Consider the following 25,718-nt stretch of genomic DNA (forward strand, 5'->3'; position numbering starts at 1 on the left):
GTTTTTTAAGATTTCAAGATAATTTATGATTTTAAGAGATTTTTTTGTATTTGATTCTTCTGGGTGAAATTAATTACAATTCTCCCTATTTTAAATTTGTATAATTATGAAGGGGAGCTCACGTCGTCTTAACTATTTGGCGAACACCTGTGACATTATTGATGTGATCTGTTAGAATATAAATCTGTATAATTATGAAGGGAGCCCATGTCGTCTTAAGTATTTGGCGAAACACCTGTGAGCATTATTGAGTGTGATCTTTAGAAATAAATCTGAGAGTAATGGATGGTTAGCTATTGCTGGGGCAACAAATTGGGTTGGCTAGTGTTTGGGCTGGAACTCCAAAAGTTTTTGGGAGTTTAATAGGAAAATACTTAAGGTGAAATATAAATGTAGTAAATCATTGCAGGAATTGTCAGTCTTAGTCATATTTTTGAAATTAAGAGGTATGTTTTCATCATGTTTTTCAACAATTTTTTGGTCAATAAAAGTTTAAAATGGTGCTGTGGATTTTACTTTTATGCTTCCTTGGGATGATAAAATTCAAAGGCTCCTCATTGAGCCCAAATTTGTCTCATGAAAAAAGAAAACGGCATGTATTTTCTTTGCCCATTGAATAAGTGGATTACTGGGACAGGAACGTTGCAAAATTTCAGGAGTTTTTAATGAAAATTTTTAATTTTTTTATTCCTGTGTCTTAAGTGAGTCGGTGGAGCCCAGAAACTATTTCCATTTGCTCAATTATTAAAATAAGTGTATTCAAAATAAGTACTACTTCGGTCTTAATTATAAGAGTTAATTGACTAATTTGAGGAGATTAAGTAAGTTGAGTTAGTTATTTGTCCTAAATAGGTGTTGTCTTTTTTAAAATATCCTGCTAATCAAGTGTATTGACTATAACTATAATTATTAGAAGGACTATCTTGGAAAAAATTGAGTAATATAAGAGACAAAGTGGATTAGGGACTTATATTTAGGACCAAAAAAAAGTCAAATAGGGTCTTATATTAAGGACCGGAGGTAGTAATAAATAACTAATAAGGGTTAGATTTAGGGGAAGGTATTAGTTTTTTTTTAATTTTTATAAATGACATAGCAAGTTAATATTTAATCCTCATTACAAGGTATCCGACAAAATTTCAAACAAAATCATCACCATCAACAAAATTGAGAGAATCTAGGAGGCCAAAAACACAGCCAAGGCCCCGATATAATTTCTGTATTTCTTGAGAGCCTATCAGTGATCAATAGTAATTTGGACCTAGCAAAATATATTGGCCTATATTTTTATAATAGTCAAGTCTCAAATATAGGTTGCTCTCACACCATTTATGTTCTATATATTGATTGATATTGATGATTGTGTGAGTTCAATGGCACCAAAAACCTTGCTACGATGATAGGGTTGCCGGTTCATTCTTCGCTGTGTCTTTTTTTGTGTAATATTGTTGTCCCAGTGATTTTAAAAAAATTAATATTTAGAAAATCTTTATGGGAAAAAGTTATTTTTTTTGGGGGAAATTACTATAAAATTCTAAGAAAGAGTATAATTATTAAAAAATCTTGAGAATAATCCGCTTCCTGCTTTACCTTCCTGTAACCTGTTGCCCAGGCCAGTTCCAACCCATCTCCTATTGCCCATCGTTCAGCCTGGATAATATACTGAAATTTATCATTTACTTGATATGGGAATTTTGATAATTACATTATTTTTTTAAGAACAGACTGTAATTTTTGATAAATTTACATTGTTTTTGATGGATTGGACCATGATGAAGTGACGTGTAAAAAAACATAAACATCGTTGTTATTTTTTTTTTAAAAACTAAAGTTTACATTTAGTCTTTTAGCTTTATATAGAGTTTCAATTCGGTTTTTTTAATTTGAAAAAGTATATTTTTAGTTATTTAATCTTAAAATTATTAAAAAAATCGATGATATTCATATCTTAAATATTGATAAAATATTAACATATTATGTTTAATTTTCAAAATAACTATGACTGTTATGAAAAATCATCATTTGAGTTGAATGATTTTTGGGTTAAAAGACTAAAACTATATTACCTCCAGTCCTATTTATAAAACCTGGTTTGTAGACTACAAATGAGGTTTTATACATAAAACCTGAGGTCATACTTTTTAAAGTTAAGAGACCAAATTAAAACCTTGTATAATTAAAGGATCAAGTGTATACTTTAAGGAGAAAACAATCTAAATATTGTGGTGTTATTTTCAAAGTATTTAATTGTGAGAATTCGGACTTAGAATAAAGCCGAATGAATATGGACCTTAGAATTTGTTCTCAAACCTTTTAATTTTCAAATCTTCCATGTCATGCTACAATTTCCGAATCATCAAAAGAGAGGGCCTATAGAATGATTGACAAGCTTACAATTAAAAAATAATTTATTTCTGCCAATTATCTTTGTAATTTACAAACAGGTTGGATCCTGGATGGGGCTACAATTCTTCAATAATAAACTTTCAAATAATGGAATGAATCTATATTATTGAAAAAAAATATATTAGGATTGATATCATTTTAGTACATAAAATTTGATATCATTTTAACTTTGGTTGTGAAATTTGAAATCAACGGTTTTGGTTTTAATAACCAACAAAATTATTTCAAAGATAAAAAATCTTTAAACAAATCTAAATGAGATCAAATTTTAGAAATTAATATTAATAATTTCAAAATTCATGTAGCAAAATCAAAACGAGGTCAAATTTTAAGAGTCAAAGACGCTATTAACTCAATTTTATTATGTTTTATTCAACCTATTAGCTACTATTTCAACACATGGGGGACTAGTCAAATTGACTAGGCAAATTGAGAATTGATTATAATTCAATGCTTTGTTAATCAAGCATTGTCTTTTTTTTATAATTTTTTTAAATAATAAATGTCATATGATTATTTGTCATCTACACCTATGTTATTTTATTTTATATATTAAATGACCTGTGAGATATGCCAAGGGACTAAGAGTCTTGGTTGAGAAATAAAACAAATAATATAAGCCTTTCTTTTCGCCAACCAGATAATATAATTCATGTGCGTGAATGTGACAAAACAGTGACATCAAAGTTATTGAACATGTAAATTGAATCATTCAACTTTTATTATTTATTATACTCAACATGGATGGAATCAAATGTTCACTTATATTTCTTTTAGACCAATCTATGTTTTTTAATTGCATAATTTATTTAATTATTTACTTTGATATGATGATGCTTGTAAATATGTTCTTAATGTTTGTGATAACTTCATATTGTGTTATATTAGTTTATGCATGTAATTAATTCATATGGAGTTTGTTGAAAAAAATTAATATAAAGCACAATTATGAAAATCCCAAATCCAATCATTTTGGTCTATCATTATTTCTGAACAATATGCTTAAAAATTTTATATCTTCTAAATATAGTATTTCTTAAACAGATTTATTGGTACTAATTTTATTCGCAAAAAGTTTGGTTGAATGTTATTTACTTGCAAAAAATAAAATTATGACATATATATTGCCATCTATGGTGTGTGTGTGTGTACAGACGTTATGTTTAGATAATTAATTATATTGCATCAACCAAAAGTTTTAGTCTAAATTAATATTTATGCCAAGGTTCGAATCCTCATTAAAAGAGATATTCATATTTAGTGTCTAATAATATTTTAATAAGATTGCTTTCATTAGGAGGATAATTATGCATCAAAAAAAGTGAAATTAATTCTAAATTAAAAAAGGGGTAACATAATATTTAGTCTCTTAAATTTACTTTCATTTTGGTTTTGATCCCTGGAGTTTCAAGCTATAAGTTTTGATCCCTTGAGGGGACAAAATGATTTAAGTTTTTATTGGATTATAAGGATTAACGTTTTAAATAAAAAGAAACTTGATAAACTAAAATCTATGATTTTAAACTTGAAAGACCAAAACTAAAATGAAGACAAACTTAAAAGACTAAAATTTATACTAATCCTAAAAAAATCATATGATATAAATCCCCTTAACGAGATGTAAATGAAAAAAGAAAATAAGAATTCATTGTGATGGGTTTAAAAGTACAACCTCTGTCCTTAATAAACAAGTTAGTTTTACTTTTAATTTAGTTCTAGATATAATACTCTAATATGTTTTTTTTTATACTTATTCATCCTTTTAAATTACTTCTTGTAGTATTAGTAGTTGCACATATTGAATATTCTATCAAATGGTAGTTCTAGCTAGTGCACATGATTCGCAAGAGTATTTTAGAAAAAATAACACATAGTTATTATAAATAACTAACGTAATAAACTTTCTTAATCTACTCAAATTAGCCAATTAGTTTTTATATTAAAAACCTAAGATAATATATCAATATACAATTAAACACATTTTCCATATATTACAGACACTTGATAAATGAGTTAAACTGTATAATTTGTTAATACCACAACTTTTCATAAAATTTTATATTATATATATTGGTCTTACATGTAATTATTGATCTGTATGAATGGACATTCTATTAAAGAGAAGAGAGATGACGCATATGGCACTTATTGATGTGGATCACAATATTATTATTTAAGGAATTAATAGATTTACTTTTGCACAATAATTGATTGAAAATTCATAAATTATAATGCTAAGTGGGAGTTGCCATTTTTTTAAAAATATATTTATATAACCTAATAAACTCTCAACTATCAAACGAGAAAAATGTGGTCTTACTTTATGACATGAGTGACAACAACGAAGAATTAGCTGCCTCTTGCATACAGAATTTAGTAATTCTCTTTGGTTAGATAATACTTACATTATATTCTTTATATTTGTTATATTAAATTTTTTAATTATACATCATCATGTTTCATATTTTTAAAATATTACTATCTTCGATCCTAAATATAAGAACTAGACAATTAATTTGGAGATATTAAAAAAAAGAGTTAAATTGATTCTTTGTTAGAAATGTGTATTGATCTTCTTAAACTAGTGGTATCATTTAATTATAAATTTACGTAAAAAATGGATATATTACCTGGAAAACTTAACTAAATAGATATAAAAAATTTGATATAAATATTTTTGTAATATGAATTTTTTTAATAAAAGATTTTCCTCTTTTAATTACATATTAATTATATGTAATATAATTAAATAAACATATGAAAATAAATTCTACTAACGAAAATAACTGTCATTTTTTGGGAATATTTAATTGTATATAATTTCCAAAAAGATTAAACTTTATATAATTAATTTATTTTTCATGTATTAAATTCTAAATATAGAAGCTAGTTAGAGGGTTGAATTTATCATCTAAAATCTCAACTCACATTTTCTCTCATATTTATTATTTTTTAAACTAATTTATCAAAAATATAAAATTCTAAATTCTAAAAAGATTAAACTTTATATAATTAGTTTATTTTTCATGTATTAAATTCTAAATATAAAAGCTAGTTAAAGGGTTGAATTTATCATCTAAAATCTCAACTCACTTTTTCTCTCATATTTATTATTTATATATAAAAACAATATATATATATTCTAATGTTATGCAAAGTTATTTTATGGAAATTATATCATATTTATTATAATTAATTTATTTTTTAATATACACAAATTAGTCAAGTAATTTTATAATATATATTATGTATAATGTATATAAAAGATACAATTCGATTTTTGAACTCTACCTAACTTCTATATCGATAAAATCAACTATAAACTCCTTAATAAGTTATGCTTATCAAAAAGTTGACTTTTCGATAAGTTTAAAACTTAATAAGTAAATGGCCAAAAAAAAAAACTTAATAGGTAAAGCAAACTTTAAATAACAATCTAGAAAAAAAAAAAATAGAGGTAGGATGACATAATAGTAAAGACTAATTGATATATCATCTCATAAACTTAACCCATAAGACTTTGTTAGAATTGAATTTAGTTCTAAATATAATATTTTAATTCACTTTATTTCTTAATTTTGTAATTTTTTTAAAAATACTCTTATTAATTATAAGGTATTCTCGTGAAGGATAATTTTAATACACATAATTTAGAAGAGTCAACATAAATTTGTTACAAATAACTAATTTAATTAATTTTTTTAATATTCTCAAATTAATTATATAGCTATTATATCAAGGAATGAATTATTCCACGCATTTAAATCTTAATTCCATTAATTAGTTAGCAGGACAAAAAAATATGTGAAATAAGAAAGTGCAAAACTAATCGGCTACAATAAAAAAAATTGTGATAATATATTTATTTTGCCCGATAGTGATAATCTATTTAGAATATGCACGAGAAATGATAAGGAGAAGAGGCGGCGAAGACGAAAGCAGAAACTTGAGTAATTAAGCAACAAGTTTTATATATTTAAAAAAAAGTGTTTAATTATTTGTTAACAAGAAAAGTTAGCTGTCATTGTAAGATCATCATTTGATCATCACCCCCACATAATTGATTCCATCATACAATGCTGCCAACTCACAACTACAAATATTCTGCTTTCTAGTTGCCGCCCCTCCACGTAAGGACGACCACATATACAAACATATATGCATATGCAGTTATATACACACGCTACCTTTTTTTTTTTTTTTTTAATATAAGATTTGGTTAATTAATTTGATGGGATATAAAAAGATAATAGACTGTTTTAATTATAGTATTTTTTTTCCAAAGAGATATTTTTATTACTAAAGAAAACTAAACAACAGACACAAAAAGAACACAGAACAAATACACAAAAAAACACCAAGACTATTAATAAAACAATAAACTCAAAAAAAAGAAACATACAGACCTCAAAAAAACATACAAACTAAAAAAGAAGCAAATATAAGCAAAACAAAGACCACAAAAATACAACAAAGGCTCAAACTAGACTAGCCGACACCTTTTCGTGTAGTAGTAAGATTGTTAACACTAGGAGGAGTACAACTAGAATCTGCAACATTAGACATCTGACCAAGTGAACTTGACACCAAATTCCTGCAACCATTCACGTCACTTACTAAAATTTCATCCAAGAGAGGTGTTGCGGCCGAAAGCCACCGGTTGGGTACCAACTCTCTTCTGTAAGCAGCTGCCAAATGATCTGCAGCATGATTACCTTGGCGCCCAACCAAGAAAAACTTTTTATCTGACCTATTCCCAATTGTTGCAAGAATCTAGATAGGGATACTTTGCCATTCCAATCCTATATGATCTATAAAATACTTATATGTGTCAATAAATTATACTACCTCCGGTCCTAATTATAAGACCTCATTTGTAGTCTACAAACAAAGTCTTATAATTAGGATTAGAGGTAGTATAGGAGTCAGATAAATTAGTTTGGAAAAAAAATACTCATCCGGTCCTTAATATATGACATAATTATTAAGTTGATTTTGGTCTTAAATATAAGACCCATTTATCATATTTATTAATTTTTTTCTAAATTACCCTTATCGAAACTCCCTTAACCACAATTAAGTAGAAGAGGAAGGGAAGATATTAATGAAAATGATTATAGTATTCTAAGAAAAACATGTCATATTTTTTATAATTAACTAACTTACCTAACTTTCTTAATCTAATCAAATTAGTTAAATAGGTCTTATATTAAGAACCAGAGGAATAATAAGTATAAATATTTTAAAATAGTTTATTTAGCTTTCTTTAATCTTATCAAAGTAGACAACTAAGTCTTATATTAACAATTATAATGTAATATATACGACCAAAAAGATCTCTATATATATATATATATATATATAAAGAAAATTTGAACTATTTATCTGCTATATATTTCACCTTATTCTTATCATTTAAACGAGTTTCCAGTTGGAAAACAGCAATATCATTTATATGTTGGTTAAAAACGTTTTTTTTTTGGGTGAATATTAATTCGATTAAACAAATTTACGGTGGGAAAAACAGTAATGTCGGTTTAAAAAACCTTTTTTTTTTTAATACCAAAACACGTTTTTCAAGTGTATATTGATTCGATTGAGTTGAAAAAGAAAATCTCCATACCTCATGCATGCAAATCTTATTGATGAGAGAAAAGTAACTATGCTGGGTGAGTTATCTCCATCTGGAGCTAATATGTTCATATTTGATTCGATAATATTAATACTACACATATATTAAAAAATAAGTAATAATTAAGTTATAGATTGTTATAGTTTTTACCTGATTTTTAATCAGGTTCCTATTTTGGTCCCAAAAAAAAAAATCAGGTTCCTATAACTTGTTTTATCAGTATATCAAATTAGAGGAATTTGATTAAAAATTTTGTAAAACTATAAAGATATAATAAAAATAAAAGAATAAAAACTTTGATTAAAAATCAAACGAAACTATAAGTACATACGAAAATAACTGTTAACATAAAATTCAATGCACATATATAAATATAATGAGGCAAGAGAATCAACTTGGTGTTAATATGATGTCAAGACAAAAATTAAAAAAAAAATCAATAATATGGCAAATGCTTCTTATATATGTTCCAATTGGGATGGATGTTATAGGAATTATTAGCTTCTTAATAATCTAATTATGCTTGATATCTATGTGACATGTGAAACATGAGCTAAGAGGAGATGAACAGGTGATTGGTTTAAAAAAAAAAAATTAAGTCCAAACAGAGGGTAGAAAAGCAATATTACATGCTCCTCAGATTCATAAATGTATGATAAATATAAAAAGTTAATCTTAGTCTTAAATATGCTCCTTCGGGTCCATAATATAAAAAGCCTTATAGAAGAAAATTTTGATCCAAAATATAAGATATTGATAAAGTAATTAATGACAGTTTTTTTACCTTTACCCTTTGTTATAAGGAGGAGAGAGGAGGGTTTTAAATACATAAGAGATGAGACTTGAGAGAATTTTCCTTAACATTCTTTAATGAGGGTTATATTAATATGGCATTCAGAATTTTTTTTTTCATTATCTGAAAGTTAATTGCGTTTAGATGGTATTTCAATATCACTGTGAGCTCAACTGGAACTAGATAAGATTGCATTCAAAATACGAATTTATTTATTTGGCAAAAAATGGAAAACTTTGGGAAAAAATTATAATACTCCTATCTTCTAAGATTACATTCACGTACATACAATATTCTGAAATAGAAAAAAAATTATTTGCCAACCAGAATTTAAAAGGGGCCAATAGCATTTAATCAAGTGGACAATCCGCAGCTTCAAGCCAAATATTTCACCCCCTACTTGTGAATGCATTAATCTTCATGCATTTCAAGTGCACATTCATGAAATCTATTTCATAATTAAAAAAAAATTCCCATTTAATTTCTTCTTTTAGGTAGAGCTGGTATTTGATCCAGAAAAAAGAATGGAATTAATAATGTAAAAAAAATTCTCTATTTTTAGGATGCTTCACACTTAAATGTCTAATTGATTTAAATACAAATAATTTTGTTAAAAGAAACACTTAGGTACTTAGCTTTATACACTTAATATGCTAGTATGTAATCAAATTAGGGTGAGTAGCTAAAGAGTAGATAAAACGTTAATAATATTAATAAAAAAGTTTGTTATTAAATTAATACTTACCCCTTCTAAATATAGGAGTTAAATAACTAATTTATAGATATTAAAAAAATTTATTAAATCAGTTATTCGTGATAAATATGTATTTATTTATACAAAATAATCTCTTTAATAATTTGTATTGGATACTGCTGTTTTTTTAATAGAAAAATCCCATAACAAGTGTAAGTTTAAGAAAACAGTTGTTATAAATTTAAAAAATAAAGGAAATTAAAGTATTAGATTTAAGCCCAAAACAAATTCTTCCATCAGCTCTTGTATCGGGGAGGTCTTAAATATAGTAGAAGAATAAATATATAAGCTTTAAAAAACAAAAAAAAAGTGTGGTGACTATTTGTTTCGATTATGAATATTTTAAACGTTATAATTTGAAGACACTCGAATGATTGAAAGGTCAATTTTTCCATTTCCATCATGAAATGGATGAATAATTTCTGAATGTAACAGAGGAAAGGATATGATGAACCATGAAGAGTCAAAGCCACCAAAGGCAATTGCCATTTCGCCACATGTATCATTCAATGAAGAAGATTAGAAGAAGACGCAACATAGAATATTGACCCCAAAGTTTTTTTCTTAGTCATTTTGATTAATTTGTTTACGAATTATAGAAATAAAATCTTAATAATTCCTCCACTTAACAAATTGAGGAAAACACTTAGCAACAAAAAGAAAAGAAGAAAAGAAACCTGAAATTATAAACAAAACTACTAAAAAAAAAATTTACAAACAAAAACGAATATTTTCAGAGAAAAACGACTGAGATTGAGAATGAGTTTTTACATTGATTAAGAAAGCTATTGTAAACTGAAATTTTTTTTTTTTTAATAACAAAATTTGGTAAGAAAGTTTAATTTGATGAGGATGTATATGTGTATTTGATAATTGACATTGTGGTGTGTTCACACGAGGCAAAGAAATAAAAACGCAAGAGGCTTCTAGCAAACGAGGTGGGGAAAATAATTTGAAATTGTTGCCACGCTTTAATTGCAACCCAATAAAATAAGCTCAGAGCTTCTAGCACGGCAAGCAAACGATAATAATGTGCAAACAAAACCCATCAAGCTATTGCGACCAAAATCTTGATTATTAAGCCAATGTTTCAAACTTTCAATAAATTTTTTCCCCCATTTGAATGCCAAGAAATTAAAGCAACCACAACCCTAAAATTTATTTTTTTAACGTCATGTTTAAAAAAAAAGATTTGAATTATTTTAATTAATCTTATAGTATATAAAGTAAATATGCTGATAGAAATTCTTTTTTTTTTTTTTTGCCAGCAAACATGGGAATAGAATTGCCCCATAAACCACAATTTTTCAAGAGGATATCAATCATCCACTAAAAAAGAGTAATCCCTTTATTCCTTGTTACAAGACTATCTTTAAAAGTTCTTTAGTCATTTAATATAGTAGCAAAGTATTTATACACTTTCTTCTTCTTTTTTTTTAAATGTCCTTCATAGGGCGAGAGAATTAAGGTGATACAATTAAACTTGGAATAAAAACAAATAAAAAGATGTTTGGATGAAAACAAAATCATAGTTTTAAAAATATTTTTATAACATATAAAGTAAATATATAGAGAAATTTGTCTTAATTTATAAAAAAATACTTTTTAAAAGTACTTTTTGAGGATACCAAACGCTCCCTAAATTTGATTATAGATAAGCTAGGAATACTATATTGTCACCGGTCTCAAACATTGGAGATAATAATTTTTGAAAAGATCAAAGCTTTTAACTATTTCTAAGGTAAAATTTATATCTCCCGTGTGTGAACAGTGGAAGCTTCTTTTTGGGTGCCGAAATATAAGTTCAATTTTTCATATGTGCAAAACATAAAACCGTTAAATTCCCCAATAAATACCGACGAATCTCCTAACCAGAACAACTCAGAATGATTCAATTAAGAAAAGAAGAGGATAGGGACTTAATATGATCACAAAAAGATGGATAAATAGGATTTAATTAGTTTTATATTGCATGCAATTAAAATATGGTGGTGTTTGTGTATTTGCATATATCTGCTTTGGCCACAAAGGAATCCAAGCACGTCACTCCCCTACCCTTCTGACCAGCTGGAATTCAACCCCACACTCCTACCTCCCTCCGCCCCAAATCCCGCCATCTTTCTTTCGGCTGTTTTCAATTTTCTCTCACTTTCTCTCTCTGACCTCTCTCGTCTGAATCTGCAGATTCCAATTCGTCTGCAACTCCAAATTCCAACCTATTTCCCCTGCCTTCGTTTTCAATCCTCACCATTTCAATTTACCAATCCTTTTTTCCCTCCTCTGCAAATTTTGACCTAATCCTTTGACATTTTTGACCTTGGTTCTTTCTCAATTTCCTCCTCTCTCTTTTATAGTGACACATTTTTGAGTTTCCCACCTAATTCGTTCTTTGAACGGTCCTCGTTCTCTCTGTGCATTGAATCTTTCTCTTCTCCCCACCACCACGCCACAATATGACTATCTCCCTCCTCAACTTCACTCACCTAGCTCCTTATTTCATCTCTTTCATTCTGTTTCTCCTGCTCTTAGAACAGATCTCTTACCTCAGAAGGAAGCGATTCGTACCTGGGCCTTCTCTGGTTGTTCCCTTCTTGGGCAACGCAATCTCATTGGTCCGCCGTCCCACCAATTTCTGGGATGTCCAATCTGCTCTCGCCAAGTCATCGGGCCTGGGGTTCTCCGTCAACTACATCATCGGAAAGTTCATCCTCTTCATCCGCGACACCGAATTGTCTCATAAGGTCTTCGCCAATGTCCGACCCGATGCGTTTCACTTGGTGGGTCACCCCTTCGGGAAGAAGCTCTTTGGCGAACACAACCTCATCTACATGATGGGCCAAGAACACAAAGATATACGCCGTAGGATCGCACCGAATTTCACCCCCAAGGCTTTATCTACTTACACGGCGTTGCAGCAGATTATTATCCTCAAGCATTTCAAGATATGGGAGAAGCTCTCGTCGGAGAATGCACCGAACCCGATTGCGCTTCGTGTTCTGGCCCGCGATATGAATCTGGAAACTTCTCAGACGGTGTTCGTGGGCCCCTATTTGGGCCTGGAGGCCCGAGAGAGGTTTAAGCAGGATTACTTTTTCTTCAATGTTGGGCTCATGAAACTGCCAATCGATTTTCCCGGGACGGCGTTCCGAAATGCTAGGCTCGCCGTTGACCGGCTGATCAAAACCCTGGGGACGTGCACTGGGCGCAGCAAGAAGAGGATGGAGGGAGGCGAAGAGCCCTCGTGCTTGATCGATTACTGGATGCAGGACACATTGAGGGAGATCGCCGAGAACAAGGCCGCCGGCAATCCTCCGCCGCCGTACTCCAGTGACGCCGAGATAGGTGGGTTCCTTTTCGATTTTCTCTTTGCCGCACAAGATGCTTCCACCTCTTCACTTCTCTGGGCGGTCACGCTGCTGGATTCGCACCCGGACGTTTTATCAAAGGTCAGGGAGGAAGTCGCGGGAGTGTGGTCTCCCGAGAGCGATACTCTGATAACGGCGGAGCAGTTGAGGGAGATGAAGTACACGCAAGCTGTGGCGCGTGAGGTTGTGAGATACAGGCCGCCGGCGACGCTGGTGCCGCACATAGCAGCGGAGAATTTCCCGTTGACGGAGAGCTACACGATCCCCAAAGGTTGCATTGTATTCCCCTCCGCATTTGATTCTTCCTTCCAGGGCTTCACCGAACCGGACCGATTCGACCCAGACCGGTTCTCGGGGGAGAGGCAAGAGGACCAGATATTCAAAAGGAATTTTCTGGCCTTCGGTGCTGGGGCCCACCAGTGTGTGGGGCAGAGATATGCTCTCAATCACCTGGTTCTGTTCATAGCGTTGTTTGCGTCGTTGATGGATTTCAAGAGGCACAGATCGGACGGCTGTGATGAGATCTCGTACGTTCCTACCATTTGCCCGAAGGACGATTGCAAGGTTTCCCTGAAGAGGCGATGCACACGATATCCTTCCTTCCCACAGATTGAATTGACGAAATGACGAAAGTACCCACCGGTTCTGTTCTCCGTCAGTTTCTTATTTTTTATTTTTTTCATTTTTTCTTCTCCTCTTTTCGTTACTTTATGCTTTTTCTGCTCTTGGGCTGTCGGCTGTCAGTGACAAGGCAAGAGGTCCGTTTGTTTTTGTGGTTAATTTATTTGTTTGAATTTGGGTGTTGGGGAAATGGGACCGTTAGGTATTTTCATTCTTTCTTTTGTTTTGTGTTGTAAAAGTCTGTGTTAGAGTGGACGTGTTATGTATGTGAGCGATCATTGGTTGGTTGGTGGGTTATTGGCAATTGGCAGTTCAATAAAAAAAAGTTAAAAGGCAAATTCGTTGAGATGCGGCGGTTTCAACTCTTGGGAATTCGGGCCGTATGTTTTGCTATTTTAGATGAGTTTTTAAGTAGGTCAAAACATTATTCATATTAAATAAGAATGACTATTCTTATTAGAGTTTGAGATTCTCCTCTTCTTCTATTTACAAGTTATTTTTAATATGTTTTATATAGGTTAAAAATTTTTTTAAATTTTATTAACTCTTATTTAGAATTTGACAATTTTTTTAACTTCATTCTTATTTAATATATATTATATTTTATATAAACAAAATCAGTATAATAATAAATGAAGAGTAAAATTGTATATCTACATAAAAAAAATTCTCTTAATATCTTATAAATAGAACTAAAAAATATTTTCTCTATTTGTTTTATAAGTAGGATCAAAGAAGTATATTGTGTATATATATATTCAAAATGTTATTCATGATTTTAAGTGTGAGTAAATTTAAAACATCTTTTTTATTTTGGATTAATATAATTTTTGGTATCTCAAATTTTAAATCATAGGTTTTGGTCCTTTAAATTTTTTTATTTAAATATTAGTCTATATAATACAATAAGAACTTAGATCATTTTGTCTCTAAAGAGATTAAAACCTATGGTTTAAAATTTAAATTATCTTAGTTCTTTTTTTTTTACAAGATTCCACTTGTGGTTGTGTAAATATTTAATGTGTTTTTACTTTTTTTGCTCCTAATTAATTTTACATATTGCATTAATTAAAAAGTTGGTATGTTGGCATACTACCTTCACTTTCATATTTCCTCTCTCTATCTTCCTCCTTATAAATAAGGATATATTTTAAAAAAATAATTTATTATTTTAAACTAATTCTTAAATCTGGTAATTTAGTTATCATGTTCTTATAAAAAAGATTGAAGGGAGTATCTTGAAATGTAATAAATTGATAAAGTTTTCAAATTTATTTTTATTAATCTCTTTCTGTTTTTACAAATAATTTGCATACTTCTCTCCTCTTTTTTCCTTTTTAATAAAAATTAAATAAGAATAAATTAAAAAATAATTATTAATTAAGATAAAAAATTTTCTCTACAAATAACTAATAATAAGAATCAGAGGGTTAATTTTCAGCGAGGATAGGCATTTGCTTTAGTAGAGTGAGCACTTTACCTTCTACAATACTATTTTCGATCCTAATTATAAGATTTTATTTATAATTTATAAACAAAATTTTATAACCAGGAGTGAAAGTAGCATTCTCATGATTAAGATGGAGCAGTTAATATTTTATTGAAATCTTCGAAGCCCTTTTTTTTTTTTGGGGCCAGAAAATCTAAAAAAGTCAAAAAAGATATTTAGCAGTAATTTTTATGAAATGGACGTGCCCTTTTCAGACATTGAATGTTGTCCGTTGTCGCGGAAAAACTCAAAAAGACATTTAATGAGCGATACGAAAGTTTACTTTTGCTTTGGTGGGGCTCCTGCGAAATGCAACCGCAGGCAGCCATCAGCTTCAGGGGGAACATGCAAGTCCAGCCGCCTTGTTGTGGCGTTACCGACATTTACCACATGAGAGTTTATCCAATGAGCCCTCAACATCTATTCTTTCCCCTTCTCATGGTGAGCCCCGCACTATGTTCTTTATTTTATTTTATTTTATTTTATTTTTACTTGAATAAGAGTATTTTCTTTCAAAACTTAAAAGCATAAAAAGTTTGCCTCTTTCACCTAACTTTTGAAATTTAAACTTGTATTCTCTTTTTATGGAGGTAAATCTTAATCAATAATTTGTTAGTAGCTGCACTCTATATTCTTATTGTGAGAATCTTTTATGTTTTATAATGTAACATATTTTGTTTAAGTTATTAAAATCTCTTGTTGATTCTTTGGATGGACACCTCAATCCTCTGGTAATATTTCGGTTTTTTTTTTTTATAAGAATCTGAAATTTGAATTACCTTAGTCTTTTTTATAAGAGCTTACTTGGAGTTGTTTGAACATTGAATGTGCTTTTACTATTTTTGCCCCTAATTAATTTTATATGCTGTATTAATTAAAAGATTGACAACTTCGTATACAGTATACTGCTATCTCTTTCATATTTTCTCTCATTATTACTCTCTCTCCTCCCCCCTACTTACCCCCTATAAATAAAAGTATACTTAAAAAATAGAGTTCATTTCTAACATATTTATTACTTTAAACTAATTTTAATTGGTTTTTAAAACTATGTAATTTAATTATGAGGCTCTTATAAAAAGAGGGAAGGAGTATACTATAGAAATGCTGAATAATGGGGGAAGATATGAGAGTTTGAAACCACGTAAATTTTATAAATGATTTAAAGTTGCCTCGGGCTATTCGTCTACAATGATTAGCTTTTAGGTTGATCAAGTGCGAATTGATTGAGGAGCACATGCTCTAATTTGGATACTTCTCATTGGGAACAATTATGGGCGCGAATATATGATTGCCGCTTTAGAGTAATTGTAAGAATTACATTATTTATGGTCATATCATTCTTGTATAGTCAGTATCATCATGATTGGGACTAATCAATGGATTTTTAAGTTTGGGGCTCCACTGCGGTCTTTCAAAACCAAGGACATGTGCTGAGGCTTAGGATGAGGTTAAGCCACTCCAATTTAACATTACCACCACACATAGTTTGGAAAATGAGATTAATTGGTAAATATTATAACTTGTAAATTTTGTTATATATATATTATATTGATTATTGAATTATTGAATTATTGATATATTGAGAAAAATATTCCCCCCCTTTTTTTTTACTATGTATAGATATTATCCTGCTTAAGGTAATTTTGTTTAAAACAATATTAGGTACTAAATATAAAAATCCCTCTCCATAAGAATTTGTATTTTAATTTGTCACGTTATTTGCCATACGCAACCCTTATTAGCTAAAACTATTGTCTTTGTTCTCTATAGTCATAGTCAACTTGGTTAAAGTCTTTGTATAACACCAAACATTATCGCCATATTTAACAATATCATTGTCATATCAACCACGTGTTATCTCTTAGAATTATAACTAAGGCTAACCATAATTTTAAGAACTAATTTCTTAATGAAAAATTTACGAAAGTCTTAAATTCAAGCTGACTTCAGATTTATAGAGCAAATCAAAAATTGATGATGATATCGATATATAGATCAATAATTGGGACATTAAATCACACCTTAAAGTGATTTTTCTATATTTATATTCTTAAATTTGGACTATAATTACGACATCAATATACTTTCATGAATTTACCGTACACAAGCAACGCGGGAGCCAGATTTGAATTTTCCCCAACGACATCAATTGTCAACTTATATTGCAAAATTTATTTTTGTTGATGTCATAATAATTGGGAGAATCATAATGAAAGAAACTAATTACTAGTAAATTTCAATACACAATTGGAGGTTATCGTTACAGATTGCTCTGTTTCTAAGTAATTATGTCTATTGCTTAGGACTTTATAGCAATTCTTCCTTAATAATTAAATCAAAAATATGGCTTCCCTTGCAGCAATTTTTTTTAATTAAAATAAAACCTCCTACAGAATTTAGCGACTCACCAAAATTTGATAATTTTGCCAATAGTTTTGCAAGACAAAGCAACTAAGGAACTGATCATTAGAAAAATATATTAAAAAAGGGTAACTATGAAGCCTGGATCAACCTTTTCCTACGTGCGTGCAATGAATAAAAGAATGCAGATTACTAAGCAGAGATGAGAATATAACCTTCTAAGGACGTTAAGCTGAAACAAGACCAACATAGCCAGCAAGCAAAGCTAATAGTGATGAGATAACATATGCACCTGCTACGATAGTCGGTTCCCTGAACCCAGATAGTCGGAGATGATGATGGATGGGAGCCATATGAAAGAAGTAGCGCCTCACTCGCTGAAAGCCTTTTCTTACACTGAAGTAGATTGCCTGGTAGATTTAAGAGGGGGAAAGAAAGGAAAACATTCTCATCAGATATACAATGTGATATCATCATAAACTCCTGGTTCCAGTAGTACTTAAAATTAATGACCCAATTGGTGACACAGATATACGTAGATAAGAATTTATTGACGAGACCTAAAGTTATATATTCACAGGAGAGACGAGAAAAATAGACTAAATATTCATATCACAGGACGGTATATATAATTCTTTTTAGTTCTCTGTTTATTTGGGTGGCAATGGATTGCATGTAAAACTCAGACCTCAACCAGCCATTGCTGCTTGAGCCACGCCAAGGTAGCATACACAGAATCTCATTAAGTACCGTTTTGGAATTGGGTGCCTCTTGAGGTACTAGAGAAGAATTTTCTCTCAATATATTTTTAAAACTAAAGTGCATTATGTTTTCCAAGTGATGAAATTTAAAATTCATACAAGCCACAAATGTGTCACCTGAGAAACCTATTCACCTGCAAAATCGGAAATCTGAAGCATATTTCTTTCATTGCATTTTTGTTGGAAAACTAAACAGATCCAAGTCAACAGGGCGTTCAGTTTTGCCCCTTCGTTTCTTATCACCCTTTTTCCTAAGCTTCCTCACTCTTGTACTATTGATTTGGTTCAGCCGCTAACCTTAGAGTAGACAACGAATGGTTTTGAACTCAGTGGTATTAGAACTATGTAAATATTCATTGTGCCTAAATCTTCATTAAGGCAATCTCACAGAACCCGGTAAGTGTCACTAGAACAGTAGAACTTAAAACGTAAAGGGGTAAGCTTAATGTGTAACAGAAGAGGAGAATGTCTCTGAGGCGGGGCAACTAGTTAACCAAAAGGCAACTTCGAAAAAAAAAGAAGTTTAATGGCAATGAAATCATGCGCAGAACCTGAATCACAACTGATGATGCTTCAACAACAAAAACTCCAGAAGAAATGAGTAATGGAAAGAACATTCCAGTACATGCAGCCATTGAAGCTAATGCACCGCCAAGTGCCAAAGAGCCGACGTCACCCATATAAACAGATGCTTTATATCTGTTGTGGAGGAGAAACCCAACACAAGATCCAGCCATTGAGGCTCCAAATATAGCAAGATCTGGTTTAACATGTTCATAGATCAATAACGAGCGCATCAAGTAAAAAGCTAGGTCATAATAACTTCTAATATACTGTAACGAAAACTTCAGATGATGAGCAACGACTTGTTTCGGTGTCCTTATGAAAACGGGGGGAAAGTTCATTTAACCTTAGCCCAGTCCGAGAGATGATTATGATTTTCTCTCCTGACCAGTGAGAATAGGCATGGAGCACTATAACGTCATAAATGACAAAATTGTATTATACTACTTCTAGTCTTTTATATAAGATCTAGTTAACTAATTTAAGAAAATTAAGATAGCTAAATCAACTATTTTAAAATATTATACTTATCCTTTTTCTCCAAACTAATTTGTCTGACTTATAAATTGATATATAATCTAATGATATGCATAAGTATTACAGAGAGATCATGTAACATGCTATAATTAAGTAATTTTTTAGCTTTCCCAATTTTCTCAAATTAGTCAACTGAAGGTAATATTAAATTAAATCTAGATTATGAACAGAATTCAACTTTTGAAGGTGCAACAGAATAACAATAAACAGATTTTTACTTAAGATGGTTCAGTGAGGCATGGAAAAACCTACCCACAAACAATTTGGGTCTCAACTGACAATGTTAAAAAGTCAAATATTTCTTTATAGCATAAGCATGATGGACGTATTTGAAGAATGGAACCAGAATGATAATTAAGGAGTGCCTCACACATTCCACTAACCAGAACATATTGGAAGCACAGCAATCGACATTCCAATGAAGGCCAATGCAGCAATACCACTGGCTAGTCCATCAAGACCATTGGTTATTTCAACCCCATGTCCCATTGAAACAAAAGAAAATGAAGTCAACAGTTGATAATATCGTCCCAAGTACATAAGGCCAAGCGGTAGAGGAACCAGCATCTTCCTGCATTTAAGTTAAAGAGACAGAGCAATGAGGGAGATGAATTATATTGAAATCTCAAAAGTGGCATATTCCTCAAACAAATAAATGGCTTCATTTTTTTTTTTCTAAATACAAAATTTCCCAAAAATTAATAAAATACTCAAGTAGTCAGCTTTGAATTTCTAAAGGACATATGATTTCACTTTTATGCAGTGAACTAAAGTGCCTCTGAGAGATGATATTCAGCGATTAGATACTAAACATTTTCATAGCTCCATGAGGAATAAAACCAAATGATGTTATGGCATAGCTAGATTCTGTATCATCAAAAACCTAAATCACGATATGATGGGCCTACCAACCTTTGGGACCGAGTATATAGAATAGGGTCCAAAGGGAATAGCAGCTGAGAAGTAGGCCCAGCCCATAAGACTCAAGACAGCATGCAGAGTAAGGAAGGACAGAATGGGGAGGAGGGATAAGGGATTCTCCTGACAGCGTCAGAGTAGTTGGTGTGCGTAAAAAGAGTGACAGGGATGTTTTGGGAGGCAGGCTAGGAGTATTGGCAGTGAGGAGAGGACCTGATCTCCCAAAAACCAGGCTGTGTGAGCGCTTTTCTTTCATGTTCTGGTCTGTGAACCAACTTGATTTCCTTTGTTGTGTGAGTTCCGATACTATAGAGTAGCACACAGTAGCAATAGAGTGATTCATGATTGTATTTCTCTACATTTTCTCAATGCATAGAGGAGATACAGATATTTTCTTCAATTTTAGCTCTTTTCATTTGCAGTTTCTATCATAATATGTCTAAAATTTGATAAAACATTATATGTCATTCAGGCAAAGAGGGCCGAGACCTGTCAGGTCAAGGCAAACAAAGAGGCATTCGTCATATGCATTTTTTAAAATTCTTGGAAGACTTCAAAAGCACAAAATGGGCCCAAAACCTTCCAGACAACTGCCTGTAAAATTTCATGTTATGGGGTCAGATATGTTAGTACCATCAGAAAATTGTTGGTCAGATTAGTAAAAGAAGATATACATGCCATAGGGTGATGATATACTAGAGGTATCCAACCAAATTGAGAACGACGCTCCAACAGCAGCCTGTGTGGTTAGACAACGTAGATTTGATTAAAGACCGTTTAAAAATATTCAAGTCAATGGAATAAGACACAAAGCAAATTAAAAGATCCAAAACAATGAGTTTAATGAAAAGGTGGTCACCTCCAAAGGAACTTTTGCCCATACAGGCAAACCTCTCTTCTGTTTTGTAGCAAGGCTTATTATATCATCAAGTAAACCAATCACGGCAAATGCCATAGTTGCACCAGCTGCCCCAGACACTTCTACAGAGGAGAAACCACCAACGGCTCTAGTAACAAATATTCCTATTGGTACAAATAGTAAACCACCCAATGTGGGCACATTCTTTTTCAATAGATGGCTGACAGGTCCTTCTGCCCTAAATACTTGGATAAATTCAAAAATTTGAAAAAATGGGATGCAAATGTAGCCAAGAAAAGCCACCAAAAAGGCTGATATAAGAAACGGACGGGTCATGTAAAAGGGGGCCAAGGGCAGTCTAACAATTCTCCAAGCGCACCAATCAATGTATAAAAGCAGCACTGTCAAGAAGATTATGAGGCCAAAACTAATGAAATTGCCAAATTTTTTCCTGCAAAACATGTGAACAAAATCAGGCAAAAAATAAACTTCAAGTAGCAATGGGGCAGGCCTAGTAATGCATATGTCAGTAGGTTTGACAAGATAAATGTAATCACTTGCATCTAAAGTTTGCACTCCAGCAGCATAAAAAGTAACTTATAAAACGTTCTGAAAAATAATCAGCAATCCAGGAACAAAGATAAACGACACTGGTTTACAAACTAACTGTAATACACACACACAAAATAAAGCAGTTACAGTATTAGCAAAGCTCTAGACAAAGATTAAGGACAACGTATAGATACTGTTGTACTTAGATTAGACCCAGTGCAATATAATGCAGAAAAACAGTTCCGTTAAGAACGTAGGGGAGAAACTTGAGGAGAAATGGAGGGGACATTAAATATATAATTCAAAGATTCAATTACATTGCCGTTAACATTGATGTCTCAGACCCTAATATTTTGATACGTTAATAAGATAAAGACAATTATGCTGTTTACATTGGGTGTGCTACCAGTCACTCAATTAGACTTTTCTGACTTCTTAGCTTCCCAAACTCTTATATCACTTAACTCTCACCATCAAGGTGAAGCTTACAAAGCCGGAGGCTTGTTAGAAATAAAACCCAATTAAAAAGAAAATCATATTTAGACTAACGACATCTAAGCATATTACACAGCAACCTACGAGGTTGCAATAGCTATAACCCAAGCTCCCATGATCAACAAAGAATTACGTATCATTGACAAGGTGCAGCTGAAGGAAAATCATATCCAATATACGATGGGTTTATCGGACCAAGAAACAAAAAATTATGAAATTTCCTCACATCATGACTCGTGGAAGAAGTAATTCTTTCAGCCTCAAGGTATAGAGATATCAATCCGATTCTTTTTGTGAAATGCAGATCTCCTCACATTTACATTAATGCCCTTTCTCAACATTTCTTCCATATATCATCTCTTCAATCTTTTCTTTTACGGTAGGTAAGTGACAAAGACTCCATTTTGAGCCATATATTCTCGTTATCAATTCATAAGTTAGAGGCTATAAAAATAATATAAACAATCAAAATTTATGTTCATCTGAGGTTTCCCCACATCTTTGATGCCTTGTAGCCTTCAAATCGTCATCATGTGCCTTCAATAAAATTCCTATGACATGTGATATCATAAAATATAGCATTATAGTAAGACCACACATTTTCTAGCAAAAATACTGCAACATCCTCTAACCTTCTCAATCTATCATTCAATACTTACTGAAAGTGAAAAAATTTTCTTTCAAAACAAGCCAGAGACAAGACCACTAGCTTAAGTTCAGCATACTTGCCCATGTCTCTTGCGTCTCCTCCCAAGAGTTGCAAGTCGATGGGCGGTCACTGTTAAAGCATCACTATTCGAAACAGAAATGGAAGGTAAATCAACATCATTCGCTGGAGTAAGCACCATTTCTCCATCACTATCCTCACCATCGCTGGATGAGAGTAAATATCCAGAAGTGCTCTCATCAGGATCCCATTCATCAAGTGATGGTAAGTCAAAAGAATCCTGTAAAGCATAATCAATATCATGACTATATCAGCCTAGATAAACTGCAAAATAAATTATAAAACCTGAAAGGATTCATTGTGTTGCATATGTGATGCATTCCCCCTCCTATTGTAAACCCTGAATGAGGGTAGAATGTCATGCAGACAAAAATGCACAGACCAAGAGAAAGGTTGAGGAACGTAGAGATGGCTTCAAATAAACATGATTAGATACTTTCTCCTTTCTCTCTAATCAGTCTCTTCCAGACATTCTGAATCGGCCCAACATTATGCCATACATTGAAAAACCCAGAGTTTCAAACTACCTATAAACTGAATTTAACATGTAATTCAGATGTGAGCGGGGACTAACCATCATAGTTTTTACTTAAGACTCGATATCTGCATTTTCAGGGAAAAAGACAGAACAAATATGGGTCAAGGGAATAGAAATAAAGGAGCGATTATGTTAATAATTGTAGAGAAGAATATCTGCTATCCTGCACATATTTTTTAAGAAGAATTAGGAAGTAGCGTCAAATGTATTTATAATTATAAAAATAAAGGCATATTTTTTTAAGGAAAAAAACTTGGCTCTAGAGGAATGATAATTTACCTCATCAAAGGCTCTAGTAAGGACATTATATCGAACACAGCATCTATATTGTTGAATGATCAATGGATTTAACTATACAAAATAAAGCAGGCCTCAAATGATCAGCAATTCATGCATAATAATTTCATAAATTTAAATTTAAAGGTGAAGGCACGATAAGAAATTGATTGGTTTCATATTTGGGAAAGCTTCTCATAAAAAAAAGCTAGAACGAACATTCCAATATTGACCATATGACCTATATAGCCAAATAATTAAAGGATTTAACTACAAAACATAAGGGATTAAACGATGAACAGTGGCACATAATATGCAAATAAAAAACTACTACTTGGTAAGCATAGCATTGGGATGGCATTAAGACTTAAAGTCTCAAAATCACAAAATAACTAATTCTAAAATGGACTAGAAAAATGTTCCCTGTAGTGAGCCTCAGATTCTGCCCCTTGGGATTTGTGAGCTTAGCAAATAGGAAGTTGATGTAGAACCAGTAATGAGAACAAGAGAGAAAGGGAGAGTGAGAAGCGAGAACTAGAGACGAAAGGATGAAAAGCAGGAGAATATATGAGATGTTATTAACTTAATAAAAAATGACCTAGCCTAATCGCTAAGGACTTTATATGGAGTCCAAGAGGCATCAAGGTAGCTAAAAACATAAATTAAACAAAAGGATATATCGCGGAAAAGAACAACAAAAAGATAAATAACCTGATAATTAAAGTGTTTCAAAATAAAATAAATTTAACTTCCTGATACTATTTCCTACGCTTCAAGTAAGTCTTTCACTACGTTCCATCAAAAGTCCTGAGCGATGTCGAATTCTCAATTTTAGACTCATATTTTACTATACAGTGCCTTAGGCATTGGCTACTATGCTTTCAAATTAAAATAAATAACAGTAACACAACCTCACAGAATTGACACTTTAAAAATGATGCTCCACATATGAGGCCTAAAATAAAGAAATTAATAAGCAAGTCCTACAACCCACTCAGAGATTAAAGGCCACATATTACTGCAGGAGGAAGGTAAAAGCAGAATTGGTTATTCATTGTTCAACGATTTCAATCTACAATCAGGGATCTATTAAAGGCCACTCAGAGAAGCCCATTCTATGAGTAGTTCGAAATATTTATGATCACTGATTGATATTAGTGAAAATTACTACTATGAGCAGCTATTCTGTATATCACACGACCTCCTTGAAGTTAAGTTGTTCTCACATTTATACGCAAGGGATCTAGAGCTCTTTCTTTATAGTACTTCGAAGGCTCAAGATTACAGGCTTACACATTGGAGTAAATAAACTGTTTTGAACTGCCTTCTTTATGATTGTTGTCTCAACCAAATTATTAGGTTCGCCAGCAGTGATCAGCAAACGAGTTCAAGCGACCACAGAGTTTTCAATTAATGGATTATTCTCAGACGGAAAAAATGATAACAAATTAAACAAAACCATAAAAGGCGTTACAGCATAAAAGGAAGTCGGAACTAGGAAGATCAGCACAAGCATATACCCGGGCGGAACAGGATTCGGAACTGCGGTAATGAACGAACGAATAAGATCGACCTGGAGCAGACATAGCGCGAGAGAAGTGTTTGTGAGATGCGAGGAGGAGGTGGCGGCGGCCGAGGAAATGAGAATGAAGATACATCGCCGCCACGGAATTGCGGAGAAGAAGGAGGAGAAGGAGATCTCAGGAGAGTAGGTGAGAGGAGGTTGAAGAAGAAGGAGAAGGAACCGGGCGTGCCATCGAAGAAAAAGCAGCGAAGAGGTCGAGGGAAGAGGCTTATATATACAGGCAAGCATAGTGGGGAAGAGAATGCAGACTGCGCATACGACGAAAATTATAAAATGCCGAAATGAAGATCGTCCACCTGACCTGAGACACTTGCCATTGCTCACTTCGAAATCATCGCGGGAGTTTGCTCATCAACACGCGCCTCGAGAAGCATTACGTCACGCGCTTTTATATTTTGGGCTTTTGGCGCATACAGAGTCACGGTTCAGATAGGTTTGAAATAATTTATAAATAATTTTTTAATTGTGTTAATGAAATATGA

The 25,718-nt window shown here is 31.9% G+C and overlaps 2 protein-coding genes across 2 annotated transcripts; one reads left to right on the forward strand and one right to left on the reverse strand.

Annotated features, from left to right (window-relative positions):
• The first annotated feature begins 11,756 nt into the window (after positions 1–11,756).
• On the forward strand, positions 11,757–14,030 carry LOC114724822 (cytochrome P450 710A1-like). The gene has a single exon (XM_028911275.1). It carries the CDS (start codon positions 12,039–12,041, stop codon positions 13,575–13,577), a length of 1,539 nt encoding a protein of 512 aa, XP_028767108.1. The 5' UTR covers positions 11,757–12,038; the 3' UTR covers positions 13,578–14,030.
• Positions 14,031–17,434: 3,404 nt separating this feature from the next.
• On the reverse strand, positions 17,435–25,436 carry LOC114724891 (phospho-N-acetylmuramoyl-pentapeptide-transferase homolog). The gene is made up of 8 exons (XM_028911348.1): positions 25,172–25,436; positions 23,655–23,726; positions 22,840–23,057; positions 21,064–21,514; positions 20,879–20,943; positions 19,670–19,857; positions 18,737–18,945; positions 17,435–17,834 (listed from the first exon to the last, which is right to left on the reverse strand). Exons 1-8 carry the CDS (start codon positions 25,307–25,309, stop codon positions 17,652–17,654), a joined length of 1,524 nt encoding a protein of 507 aa, XP_028767181.1. The 5' UTR covers positions 25,310–25,436; the 3' UTR covers positions 17,435–17,651.
• Between the last annotated feature and the right edge of the window lie 282 nt (positions 25,437–25,718).

Source organism: Neltuma alba, unplaced genomic scaffold, assembly GCF_004799145.2.
Source record: "Neltuma alba isolate B1F8T4 unplaced genomic scaffold, ASM479914v2 tig00002385_pilon, whole genome shotgun sequence".
NCBI classification, from domain to species: Eukaryota; Viridiplantae; Streptophyta; class Magnoliopsida; order Fabales; family Fabaceae; genus Neltuma; species Neltuma alba.